The 13,795-nt window shown below is 41.2% G+C and overlaps 1 protein-coding gene across 1 annotated transcript in view; it reads right to left on the bottom strand.

Moving 5' to 3' along the window:
* Positions 1-13,795, bottom strand: part of cacna1ba (calcium channel, voltage-dependent, N type, alpha 1B subunit, a) — a 621,742-nt gene that overhangs the window by 179,823 nt on the left and 428,124 nt on the right. The window contains exon 9 of the mRNA XM_068012672.1: positions 3,646-3,761. Within this exon, the coding sequence (XP_067868773.1) occupies positions 3,646-3,761 (116 nt within the window). The remainder of the gene's footprint in view (positions 1-3,645; positions 3,762-13,795) is intronic.

Raw genomic sequence — 13,795 nt, 5'->3', positions numbered from 1 at the left:
TGTGATTGTGATTCGCATGACTGAGGATAAATGCAAATCAATTGAATAATTGATGTACTTAAAAGTAGAACTTTATGTTCAACACATGAAAAAGATACTTCCCATCTGCACCCACTAGCTTCTGCAGTTTATATAGACTTCATTACTATTTGAGCTCTACTCCGTCTGTTGTGAGTCAGCATATCTCTCAATATGTGCAGACTAGGTTGGCAGAGCTCAAAACCTTCCTCAAGCAAATGCTAACTTTATATATTCAAACACAGTTCCCAGAGAATGTATTAAATTCCATCACATGCATATCATGGACTCAACTTCAACAGTACAAATCTAGAATTCAGCTAGTTCCCATTCCATGTAGGTACACAGGGATTAGGATGAGAATATAGACATTTAAACTGGGGAAGTGAGACTGTCATGCATAGGCTGTGGATTAATGGAATGGGCTGAATGGCCTTTTGATCCCAGGCTTTCTACGCTGCTCTGCAATTAAATATCTAGGGATGAATTTTACGGTCAGCGGTGAAGCAACAGTGCTCACCATTAACCTCGAAGAAAGCTGCCTACAAAGATCTTGTGACCTCTAAGGTGTGGATTTACCCTTTCACAATGGCTGTTTAAATCTGGCATCAAGTCAAGGGAATTACTTGATGTGCAGTAACAGGGATGTCAGCAAGCAAGGTAAGCAGCCAATCACATATTCTCACAGACAGCAAACCAGGAAGTTAAAAGCACAGATTATCATCACTTTTAGTTTACATTTTCAGATAGTGAAATAAATGATTATGATAAGATTAAGATAGAAGCTAAAGTATTGGAAACAAACCTTAAAAAAATGTTAAAATATGTGAAAACGGCAGGACCATTAGCAGGTCTGTAACCCATTTGATTAGGTAGTTGGCTTTGCTGTGGTTCTTTAACTGAGCCACGGTGTTAACATCCTGCCTCTGGGTTCCCTGGCCAATTAGAGAAGTTCGGCGGTCTGACACACTGGATCTGTCAAAGGAAGGATTTCTAATTAAAGGGACCCCGGCAAGGGTTACAATGGCTCAAATGGAGATGGATTTTTAGGCTGCAGCAACCACGAAAATGGAGAGGAGACCTGGGAAAGCTGCTCTCTGGCCTCTCACTCCTACCTGGAGATCCTGCTATGGGATCTGAGGGGCTGCAGTGAGGTCATCTTTCCTCAGGATGGGAGGAAGAGGACAGTTTCTCTAACAGGTAGGTGTGGATGGAAGTGGCTGAGGAAGTGAGCAGCAGTAATGTGGTCCTCCAACCTGGAGGTGGTGCACCAAGAGGATCCACTACCTCAGGAGGGCAGAAAATTGAGTGGCATAACACTTTCAGGTGCAAAACTACACTATGCTTTTCCCAGCATTTTCCTGCACAGCACTCCTCAGAACAACACACCCTGCAGCTTATTCCTCTCTCTCAAGGGATCTCCTCACATCCCCATCTGACTAGCCAACATTCATCCTCACCCTATTGCCCTCACCCATGCATCACAGTCACCCCCCCCACCCCACAAATGTTGTTCTTCCCTGCTACCCAAACAAGTCACTGATAACACTCAGAAATTTCTGCTTTCTCTCTTTGCAGGAAAAGAGAGCGCACAACCTAGGAAACAGGCACTTTGACAGTCACAGGCAATGTTTGCCCATCTGGCCCACTGGGAAGGAGGTGTTGTTCCAGGAGGCTGCAATGTCAGCAATGACCTGCATGAAAAGCTGAGCCTCCTGAGGCCCTGGTGCTCAGACATGTTTAGAGAGGTGATCCTCTACCTGTAGACACTGTGCTGGGAGAGTCTCACCTCCTTGGAGCTGGATTTCTGTGTCCATCCCTCTGCCCTGTAGAGAGGCATGAGCCTGAGGAGATGGCAACTGGTGCTTTTTAAAAAATTATTTGTTTCATGGGATGTGGGCGTCACTGGCAAAGCCAGCATTTATTGCCCATCCCTAATTGCCAACAAATGTTGGCCTTGCCAGTGACGCCCACATCCCATGAAACAGATAGAAAAAACAGCACCAGCTCCCATCTCCTCAGCCACATTGCTCTCCACAGGGCAGAGGGGATGGACACAGAGATCCAGCTCCAAGGTGTTGCTGCTCCTCTGGCTCTTCGCCAGAGGTGGGAGGTGGAGCTGCATAAGCTGCTCCCATAACATGGTGAAGGCTGGCAGCAGGGAAGTGCAGCTGAAGGTGAATGAAGAGCAAGACGGGTGAAGTGATTTTCAAGAGGTTGGCAATCACCCATCAAGCAATGAAAGCACTCTCTAAGGAGCAGTGCTATGAGTAGCAGCCTCTCACCTGGTCAAGGCTGCAGCCCTCCAGTTTCATTAATCACAGGCTTCCCAGCTTGTCACTGAAGAAGCTCTCATCGCTGTGCACATGCCTCGGTAATCCTGGCAAGTTCCACACAGCTCGGGAAATAGGTCCACTGGCTGTTAAAGCCAGAATCCTTGGTTAAAGCACAATTTAATGAGCTATTTGAATATTGCTTACCCAACACTAGGTGTTCCCCACTTGCCTTCAAACCCGCCCAGGTGAAACTAGGAATAGGGCGGATTGAGGTCGTGAACGTGACCCGACGTCACTTTTAGGGGATTTAACTCCCTGCACGCACCCAAACCCATCTCTTATTGCCTGGGAAATTTCCCCCCTCCCCCAGTGTTTCAGAGGACATTATATATAAGGAAGAGTTTAAATCTGGGTAATCATTATACAGAACCCATAAAAAATATTATCAGCAACCCAATGAGATTGATCTGAAGTAGAAAGATCCTATCAACACAAGTACTTTCTCAAAGATCCAAAGCAATCACAATAAAGCAACATGGAAACAGAAAGTCATAAACGTTGTCGAAATTCCTTTGATGTTGAACAGGTTTGCTGTCAATATATGAAGTTAAGCTAAAACTGAGAAAGAAAACCCTACAAAGTGTCTGTACTGTTGCATATAGATATGAATGATGGCCTTTGCCATTTGCCCAGAGAAAGGATTTGAACAAAAATGAGCTACTTTTGTTGAGTTCCAGATAAAAAAAAGGCTGTTAACAAGTACCTAAGATGCTAAAGAGCCAGCTGGAATGATGTTTCACCATAGACTGTATTTAAATAATACTCTTGTTGCCAGTGATATGCTCTGTGGGGTGTTTCAACTCACTACCTTGAGGTTTCCTTTCTGCTAGTTTTCCACTGTACCACTATATTCACTGGGCTATTGCAATGATTCCTCTGCTATCTGAAGTGCTAATCACTAACAAATAAATAAGTGCTCCTAACCCATAATTAGGTTTTTCTTGTATGCTATTGTGCATTATTCTGGATGCTTCCTTCTGCATCTAAGTGAGAGCAAACTGAGAAAAGAATGGAATCAGGTAAATTTTCCATGGTTATTTATAACTCACGCCTTCTCTTGCTTTATCTCCCCCACCCAGCGACATTACAGAAAATGAGCATCCCTCAGATTGCATGCTGTAAACTTAAGACCCCCATATCTGTGGAGCAATGGATAAAAAGAAACCAAAAACTGGCCAGTAAGATTCCTACAGACAATATATTATGCTACAATAATGATTTTTTTTTAACCTTCGGACTACAGATTTTCTCAGAGAAACAAACATCCCAACTTTGAACTTGATAAGCTTACCTGCTATATGGATCCAGCGCAGGTATCTGTTGAATTCTTGCTCTATCTGTTGTTGTCTTCTTAATTTCAGAAATGCGCGTCTGTTCTCCACTCTTTCCCGTTCTTTAGCAAACTCACTGCAAGATAAAAATAGATCTTTTCTTGCTTTATGGATCAAAAATGAGCAATTGAGTAATACTGTACATTTTAAAACGAAGTATGAGATATAATTGTCAGGTTTCAGAATTTTTTGACCATTTGTCCACAGAAGGGCGGCACAGTGGCGCAGTGGTTAGCACCGCAGCCTCACAGCTCCAAGGACCCGGGTTCGATTCCAGGTACTGCCTGTGTGGAGTTTGCAGGTTCTCCCTGTGTCTGCGTGGGTTTTCTCCGGGTGCTACGGTTTCCTCCCACAAGCCAAAAGACTTGCAGGTTGATAGGTAAATTGGCCATTATAAATTGTCACTAGTGTAGGTAGGTGGTAGGGAAATATAGGGACAGGTGGGGATGTTTGGTAGGAATATGGGAATAATGTAGGATTAGTATAAATGGGTGGTTGATGTTCGGCACAGACTCGGTGGGCCGAAGGGCCTGTTTCAGTGCTGTATCTCTAATCTCATCTAAAGGATTTGAAAAAAGTGTAACATTTAATGTTCAGTTCCAGTTTTAGAAAAAAAGGCTGAGTCAATACGTGGTTAAGATGCTCAAGAGCTAGCTTTGATGATGTTTCCCCATAGACTGTAATTAAGTAACTTGTTAGCCTGTCTTGGCCATCGATAACGTACCTAGGGTAGTGTCCGAGGCCCAACCATCTTCAGCTGCTTCATCAATGATCTTCCTTCAATCATAAGGTCAGAAGTGGGGATGTTCGCTGATGCTTGCACAATGTTCAGCACCATTCACGACTCCTCACATACTGAAGCAGTCCGTGTAGAAATGCAGCAAGACCTGGACAATATCCAGGCCTGGGCTGATAAGTGGCAAGTAACATTCGCGCCACACAAGTGCCAGGCAATGACCTCTCCAACAAGACAGAATCTAACCATCTCCCCTTGACATTCAATGGCATTACCATCGCTAAATCCCCCACTATCAACATCCTAGGGTTACTATTGAGCAGAAACTGAACTGGAGTAGCCATATAAATACCGTGGCTACAAGAGCACATCAGAGGCTGTGAATCCTGCAACGTGTAACTCACCTCCTGACTCCCCAAAGTCTGTCCACCATCTACAAGGCACAAGTCAGGAGTGTGATGGAATACTCTCTACTTGCCTGGATGGGCAGCTCCAACAACATTCAAGAAGCTCAACACGATCTAGGACAAAGCAGCCTGCTCAATTGGCACCACATCCACAAACATTCACTCCCTCACCACCGATGCAGAGTGGCAGCAGTGTGTACCATCTACAAGATGCACTGTGGCAACGCACCAATGCTCTTTAGACAGCACCTTCCAAACCCGCGGCCTCTACCAGCTAGAAGGACAAAGACTGCAAATGCATGGGAACACCACCACCAGCAAGTTCCCTCCAAGTCACACACCGTCCTGACTTGGAACTAAATCACCATTCCTTCACTGTCACTAAGTCAAAATCCTGGAAGTCCCTTCCTAACAGCACAGTGGGCGTACCTACCTCACATGGACTGCAGCGGTTCAAGAAGGTAGCTGACCACCACCTTCTCAAGGGTAATTAGGATGGGCAATAAATGTTGGCCTAGCCAGTGCTGCCCACATCCCACGAATGAATAAAAAAAAACTCACACCCCTTTCATTGGAAAGCATTAAATCATTTTTATCTGTGAACAGAGTGAAATGAGATTTCGACTGTGACATAGACTAGCAGAGAGGCTATTTGAAACAGGATGCTGTGCAGGCAGACAGGCTTTTGCAGAAACAGAGGTCATGGTTGTCATGCAGACCTATTAGAAACTATATTTTTTAAGCCAAGTAAAACAATCCCTGATATGGGGAAGCATGCATCTTCTCTACCTTCTATAATTACACAAGGTTGTCCTGCTTGAATGAAATGAGTTCAATCATAACTGCCATTCTATATGCTCACTTGAATATGAAATAAATAGCATATTGGTATCAGGCCGCAACTTCCAAAGTGTTTGCCTGCTGAACCTTCAGAAAGATTGAAGGAGCACTCTTGGAAAAGAAATGGATGCTATTATTACATCCCAAATTGTGAACAATAACGCTCAATAATACTTTCTCCAAATGATGTAATGTTACCTTAATTTTAATGAAAATATCAGACATCAGTCATGAAAATATAAGAGGAAAAGATATAGAGAAGGTACAAAGCATAACATTTTCTGGGGAGCTGGATAGCTCACGAAATTGATTAGCTGACTATCTGAGATTCAGACCTAGCACTGCCTGTCACCCCAGCTGGTCTAATTTTTCTTTGTTAAGTATTTATCTATCATCAGTTATGCCATTAGACAGGGAGGTATGTGGAAAAGAGTGCCCCATAATACAGTAAATCTGACAATCAAAAATTAGTGTTGGTCACACAAGACTGGAGATCACTGCAGAGAATCATCTAACACTTCTCAGTGAAGAAGGATAAGTGATGGTAATTGGTGCCAGGACAGTAAACAAGGAACTAAATAGTGTCTGGTTGTTAAAAAAAACAATGCACCAAAAAATAAAATCCTAAATTCTTTTGTATCCTGCCTTTTTGAGAATTTTAATAATTTTTAGTGTCTATTAGTGTAAAACATAGATCATTTGAATCTTTCAATTTTCGGTTGAGCTAAGAATTTTTATTCATTGATTGATGGCAAAAAGTATAATAGAATCAGATGCTGAGAAACAACAGCAACAACTGTATTTATATAGCACCTTTAATGTAGTAAAACCTCCAAAAGTATATCATAAGAGCGTTATAAAGCAAACTTTGACACCGAGGTACATAAGGAGATATTAGGGCAGATGGCAGCTTGGTCTAGCAGATAGGTTTTAAGGAGCATCTTAAAAAGAAGGAATGAGGGGTAGAGAGGCAGAGAGGTTTAGGGAGGGAATTCCAGAGTTTATGCTTTGGCAGCTGAAGGCATGGCGACCAATGGTGAAGTGATTAAAATTGGGGTTGCTCAAAAGGCCAGAATTAGAGGAGTACAGCTATCTGAGAGAATTGCAGGACTGGAAGAGATTACAGAGTTAGAAAGGGTCAAGGCCATGGAGGGATTTGAAAACAAAGACAAAACTTCTAAAATCAAGGCCTTGCTTAATTGGTAGCCAATGTAGGTCATTGAGCACAGGGTTGATGGGTGAATGAAGCTTGAACAAGTTAGGGCATTGGCAGTAGAGTCTTGATAACCTTCAGTTTACAGAGGGTAGAATGTGGGAGGCCAGCTTAGTGCTCATTGGAATAATCAAGTCTAAAGGTAACAAATGCATGGATGAGGGTTTCAGCAGCAGATGAACTAATGCAGAGAAAATGTGGTGGAATGTCCTCCTGATGGACCATAACAATGTTGATACATCCTAATCTCAGAAGAATATCGGGGTGAATACCAATACTAGAATGATATCAGGGATGCGGGACATCAGTTATGTGGAGAGACTAGAGAAGCTGGAGTTGTTCTCCTTCGAGCAGAGATGGTTAAGAGGAGATTTGATAGAAGTGTTCAAAATCATGAATGGCTTTGATACAGTAAATAAGGAGAATAGCTCCAGTGACAGAAGGTTCAGTAACTAGAGGACACAGATTTAAGGTGATTGGTAAAAGAACCAGAGACAACACGAGAAAACTTTTTTTTTTACACTGCAAATTGTTGTGAACTGGGATGCATTGTCTGAAAGGATGCTGGAAGCAAATTTAATAGCAACATTCAAAAAAAGGATAAATATTTTAAGGGAAAAAATATAGGACTATGGGAAAACACAGCAGAGTGAGATTAAAAGCTGGCACAGGCAAGATGCACCATTCTATGATTCTAGGGATGTTTAATCTCTCATATCATCTAGTGTGCTTATCTTCTCTGAAGTTACTAAACTACTATTTAAACCTTTTTGAAGTGAGATGGGATGAGGTGGGGGGAAGTGGGTAAACTATGGATCAAGTATTTACTTGGGAGTTAAATGATGATTGACCAAGTTATGTTTCTGAAGCTCTTGTTTGACAATCAGGGAGAAGATACTTTTATCCTAGATTTGTTCAAGCTAGATTCAAGTTAAGGTCCTTGAGATGAAGCCTCTGTTTTCTGTCTGAGATGCCCTGCTCTGCCAAAAGCTGGGTGATAATGGTAGCTTGCCAAGAGACTCACCATTCAAACACATTGAACAGCATCAAGTTGCTGTACATTATAGATACCCTATAAATGCAAACTAAACTCACCAGAAAAAGCTAATGTTTATCCTTAACAGTGCAAGTACCCTTTTTAACAATGTTATAAGTTTAAATACTGTGAAACAACCTCTCTGCCACTGAAAATTTACTTTTACAAGTGTGGAGCCTCATTACTTTAGCTTTTAATTAGTGTTAGAGATTTTTTTTTAAATTAATTAACTTTCAATTAACTTTTTGTCTCTTTTTTCTCTCTCAATCCAATCTTTTTTTCCCTCTCTATTTCACTTTTTGTACATGATTTGGCATTGAAATAAATATTCGGACAATTCCTGGTTCAGACGCTATGTTGCCCATTAAGAATTCTTCAATCTGATTAGTTAAGGAGTTGCAGAGTTGCTTGCCCTGTTCATACAAGTTCCAGATGCCCTGTAGAGGTCTTTGCGCTGTTTGGATGCTTGGCTGACAGGAACTTCCAGTCCATAAGTCACCTATGGGCAAGTGCAAATATGATGAATAGCTAGTGCTATTTCATTGTAGCCCACCACAAATCAGGCCCAATGTAACTATTATGTTGAATACTTGTGTTCAGAGAACCTTTTATTTAACTGCATGTCAAGAGGCGCACCACTATATCAGGAGGTATGTGCAATATGAAGCATTGTGTCCACACATGTTCAGTTATAACCCAAAATTGGTGTAACTGGATTTTCTACTGATGAGGGAACAGATATTTTTCTTTGTTATTCATTTACAATATGTGGCTATTGCTGGCAAGGATGGCATTTATTGCCCATCCCTAAATGCCCTTGAGAAAATTATGATGGGTTCTTGTTTTGAACACAACTTCATGGCTTGCTAGGCCATTTCAGTGGGCAATTCAGAGTCAACCATGTTGCTGTGAGTGTGGAGTCATATATGGGAAAAACTGGGTAAGGGCAGCAGATTTCCTTCCCTAAAGGTTATTAGTGAATCACATGGGTTTTTTTGACATTCTGGTTCTCTAGATTACTAGGCCAGTAACATAGCCACTATGCTACCTACTCCTCTAATGTGTTACCTGATACTACAGCAGTGTCATCCCGAATCTGCTGTGTATTGCTGTGTTTAAAAGAATCATGAACAGTCCAGAACTTGGACGAGTGTAGGCAGTGAGCATCTGGGCCCAGAGTTTCCTCCCCTGGGTGCAAGCGGAATTTTCACCCGAAACAGTGCTTATTTTATCAATCTCAAGTTACGCCCAAGTATCCTACAAATTCCACCTGAATACTTAAAATGGACATAAATGGACAAAAACAATTGGGGCCAAAGGAACCACCAAACACACACCAATATATTTTTCCTCCTTGTGCCTTAAAATATAAAGTTTCAACTCATTTAACCATCATTCATGCATATCCGGCACAGCAACCAGAGTTTCAGCTAGTAATGGGCGCAATTCACCAGAAATCAGGCAAACCAGTGTCAAAGATCGAGGAATTTTAAGTGCAAGTTATGTTGAGGGCAAATTTAGTTTCCACTATCTTTAATGTTGGTTTAAAAAAAAATTGCAGAAAGCTGGCCCCGCCCCCAAAACTGGCCAGCCCCCAATCAAAATAACGAGCATGGCACATGCCAATTGTGCCTGTTTGCGACCATTCAAGGAGGTTCTTCAAATTGAGCTTGTCGACATGTTTTAAAAGTTTTAAAAGATTAACTATTTAATTTACTTATAAACTGACTAATGGACACCAATGAAACGAGTAAATGGTTCAATAGGATTTTTAAAGTCATTTTCAATTATTCAAGATCAGGTTACTCGCAAGTGGTAGACTGGACATGATTGTTTAAAATGCTTTGGTTGTGCGAAACTCAGCTGTATTCATAAAACTGCATAAGATCAGCACTCAAATATATCAAGACTATTTTTAATGCAAGTAAATAAAGACAATTACGTTCTATTACACTGCCCAATTGTACTTTCTTTGGGCCTCCTTATCTCGAGAGACAATGGATACGCGCCTGGAGGTGGTCAGTGGTTTGTACTGGTTCATGGAAAAGTTTATGTTTATTATGCAAATATGTTTGAGCAGAAACTTGAACCATAACTACTTTGGAAAACCAGCGTGATTTCGAGTGCAGCTGGTGCCCAGATTGCCATTGAGCCCAAAGCCGAAACTCTACCCCAGAAAGTTTAAGACCCTGTAATTGAGGCAGATTATCAACTTTAAATGTAACTTATACTTTGCCATAAATATGCCTTTAAAGAAACAGATAATACAGTGCAAGTCTCAGTGAATGTAAAATGAAACGCTCAAAACTTGGAATTAACAGACCAGAAAAATGAATTGGTTTCCTGCTGCATCTGTCAATCTGGTTGAAACACCCTCCCAGCCAAAAGCAATTGGAGGATACATGCATTTGAGAGTTGGGGTGAGGTCAGTATTGGAGGCAGAGATTAGTTCAGACAGATGGTTTGATAGACAGTTGTAGACGAGTGAGGATACTTACAGGTATTCTAGTTATGTGGTTATCTGGGCACAAACGCGAAAGAAATTCCAAGCTCTGCAGTTAGTCACAAATAAGGGGCAAAGCAGTTGGAAAACTAATGCATATGGTCAAACAGTAACTATTTTAAGTTGAATGCTTAATAGAGAGATTTCTGTGCCCCTGAATGGACAGAAACAACTGAGAAAAGGGTGTTAGAGGTCACACAGCACATCCAAAAGCCTAGATAGTCAATGCCCTAGGAAGAAGGGGTCCTGCTGTGTGTTGTCATGAAGACTCTCCACCTGCCAAGAATGAGGCATATTAATTTCATCAAATGGCCATTAATTTTGAGCTGTTGCTGGAATGAAGAGATGACTTGTTTAAAGAGATCAGCAGTGGCTGGAAAAACATTTGCATACTAAGAGATAGTCCTTGGAGAAGCAATGGGAGCTGCTCACAGATTCAATTAACAGAGATTGGTCTAGGCAATGGTGATCCACAACTTGTCGGTGTAAGAGACAGCACTACACCCCTCACTGAGAGTTTTGGAATCCACAAACGCAGGTTGTTAAAAAAAGTGAGTCACAGGACTAACCTGCTGCCCCAAGTCTGGTTTTTGAACTGCTCACAGGACAGCTTGGGTCAGACTGCAGATTGCAACTGAACTTGGAAGAAGAGAGCCCCTCTCTCTTTTTCACTAATCTCTGGATCCAATGAAGTCACTTAACCTCATCCTACATCAAAACAAGTTTTAAATCGTACACAGGTACCCAACGAAACAGCAAGACTTATCGGTAAACAAAGACTCTACATCAAACTCAAAGGACCGTAAATAGAAACCCAGCTATTGCCTCAAACTTTTCCCCTTTATTCTTTCTACTTTTTCTGTCTCTATCTGCGTGGGTGCTTATCGCTAGCGTGGTCATGTCGTGTATTCGTAGTCATTAACTGAATTAGAGTTTAAGATTAATAAACTTCTACCTTTCTTGCTTAAATCTAAGAAAATCTGTCTGATTGATTTATTTGCCTTACAATTGGAAAGCAGTGAACAAGGATTCACTGAAGCGATTCTGTCCAACAGTGTTTTTAAAAATTAAACCCTGTTACGGTTAAACCAGGCAAAGGCTGAAAGGTGAACCCTTCGACCCCTTTCTCGCCTGGTCATATCAATGTTCTCTAATTTCAGTATGCAGGACTAGGCCAAAGTACTTCAAAAGAGTTGATCCCTTCACACATATGACAAAGTATTCCATTGAGACAACCAAAATACCAAGCAATCCAAAAAAAGTGGAAAATAAGTGGAGATGAATTGACAAACAGCAAATTATGTCTCCTGGTTGTTTTCTGATTCTCATACGTTGGAAATATTCATACTTTAGACTTGGAAAGGCTGGAGTCTTTCTTTTAATCATTCAACTTCATGCTCCCTGGTATAGGACTGCTTTAGGCTGGTTTCCTGTTATAGATCATGTGACTCTATAGTGCAACCGTGAACGTGCTCCCCACCCCACCCCCCAGAACATGAACACATAATTTGTTCCTAGCTAATTAGTTCCTAGCACTTTACATATAGTATAACAATATATAACAAGTGAGATAGGAAATGAATGAATTATGATCTACAGAATGTTCTAAGATGATATAAAAAGCCAATCTATCACAGCATTCTGGGATGTTCTGGGTGTTCTGATGAAGGGTCACTGACCTGAAACGTTAACTCTGCTTCTCTCTCCACAGATGCTGCCAGACCTACTGAGTATTTCCAGCATTTCTGTTTTTTTTTTTCAGATTTCCAGCAACTGCAGAATTTTCCTTTTTATTTTATCCCAGCATTTCTTTCTTTCAGTATCTTAGTGGTACAGTAACTGGGCGAGAAAATGAAATCTTAATCTTGTCTCTATATATAAACAGACAGTTTGGAAATACAAGGACAGAGAATGAAAACATCCAGGTCTTGAGAATGGGATAAGCACTTACTATATCATAAACCAAACTTGTAGCACAAAGGCAAAGGCTGAAAAGATTATAACTGGGTAAATGCCTAAAAATGTAGCTTCAGGTAAACATGCAAGTTATGTATTTGTGCCGACATATTACACCCAAGGTTGTATGATAGTATAAGAATAGAAACAAGTCTCCTTTAATTTCAGAACACTCTCAAGTGTCAGGCATGGCACAGTCACATAGAGGGCTTGGATGACAGGAGCTGGTTACTCCCAGACTTGTGATGCTCGCTGACATCAGAGAGCATTCTCATAGGTGGTCGGAACTGCATTATTTGCATACCATTTAATAGAAATGGAAGACCAAACCAGTCACTGTAATAAAGCTTGTTATTATTAAAAAAAACACTTGTGCATGAATCATAAGTGGAGTTATTGTTGCTGGACTAAAAACCCTTTGTTGCAAAGGTAACCACTAAGAAATCTGTTAACAATGTTCTTCAAACCACTTCAGTGCTGAAGTTGTTTTTGTCAAACGTTTATTAGTTCTTCATTCCTGAAAGACATTGGCTCAAAAATTACAGGCCAACGAATGGCACCCGCTGTTGGTTTGACTTGCCCTTGCCAGTTTAATCTCCACGATATTTTGCACTGCAAGTTGTAGGGAGTCCAAGGGGAAACAATGCGGCCCCCTCTACTCGGATCTGAGTGAACAGCGAAAGCCACTATGTATCTCCTTAACCAACCACATTACCTTTCTGTGGCAAGTTTACTTTGTATCTATAGTACAGCAGCAACTTCACACCACTCAATGCTCTATGGTGAGGCCGTCAGTGAGATGCCATTTTTGTGAAACTAATGATGGAGTGATGCATCTTCCAAAGGAAATTTTGGATTTCCACTTATCTGCCCTAGCCTGATGTTGCTGTGGCACTTGCACATAAATAATGCCAAGTGCTATTAGCCATGCTGTTCGTTTGACAGCAAATTTTGGGCCATTGCTATAAATATATCAATCAGTGCAACAGGTTCTTTTACAAGTTCCATTTTATTTGAGAATAAAATGATAATATGAATAATTATTTTTAATTTGGAATCCGCTTCCAAATGGTTATCCGCTACAGCACTAAAGAGGGAAGCTGCATCAGAACAAAATGCTGCTTCTTGGAAGGGAAAGATACTGACAGTAGCAATGCTGTCTCGTTAGAACAAATCCAATTGTGACCTGCATGGAAAATATTTTGATGGAGGTAACTTGATGCTAAAAGGAGGGAGTAGGAAATGGGAAAAGTGTGAGGGGGAGATATAATGTAGATATGTATCAGTTGAGTAGCTACCTCATCTCTGAGTCAGAAAATTGTCGAGTCAAGTCCCATTTCAGGACTTGGAACACACAATTTACCCTGATAATTCAATGCCATACTTGGAGTGCTGTGCTATCAAAGGTACTCACTTTCC

The sequence above is a fragment of the Heterodontus francisci genome, chromosome 32 (genome assembly GCF_036365525.1).
Source record: "Heterodontus francisci isolate sHetFra1 chromosome 32, sHetFra1.hap1, whole genome shotgun sequence".
Lineage (NCBI taxonomy): Eukaryota > Metazoa > Chordata > Chondrichthyes > Heterodontiformes > Heterodontidae > Heterodontus > Heterodontus francisci.
This window is presented reverse-complemented; position numbering and strand designations above follow the sequence as displayed.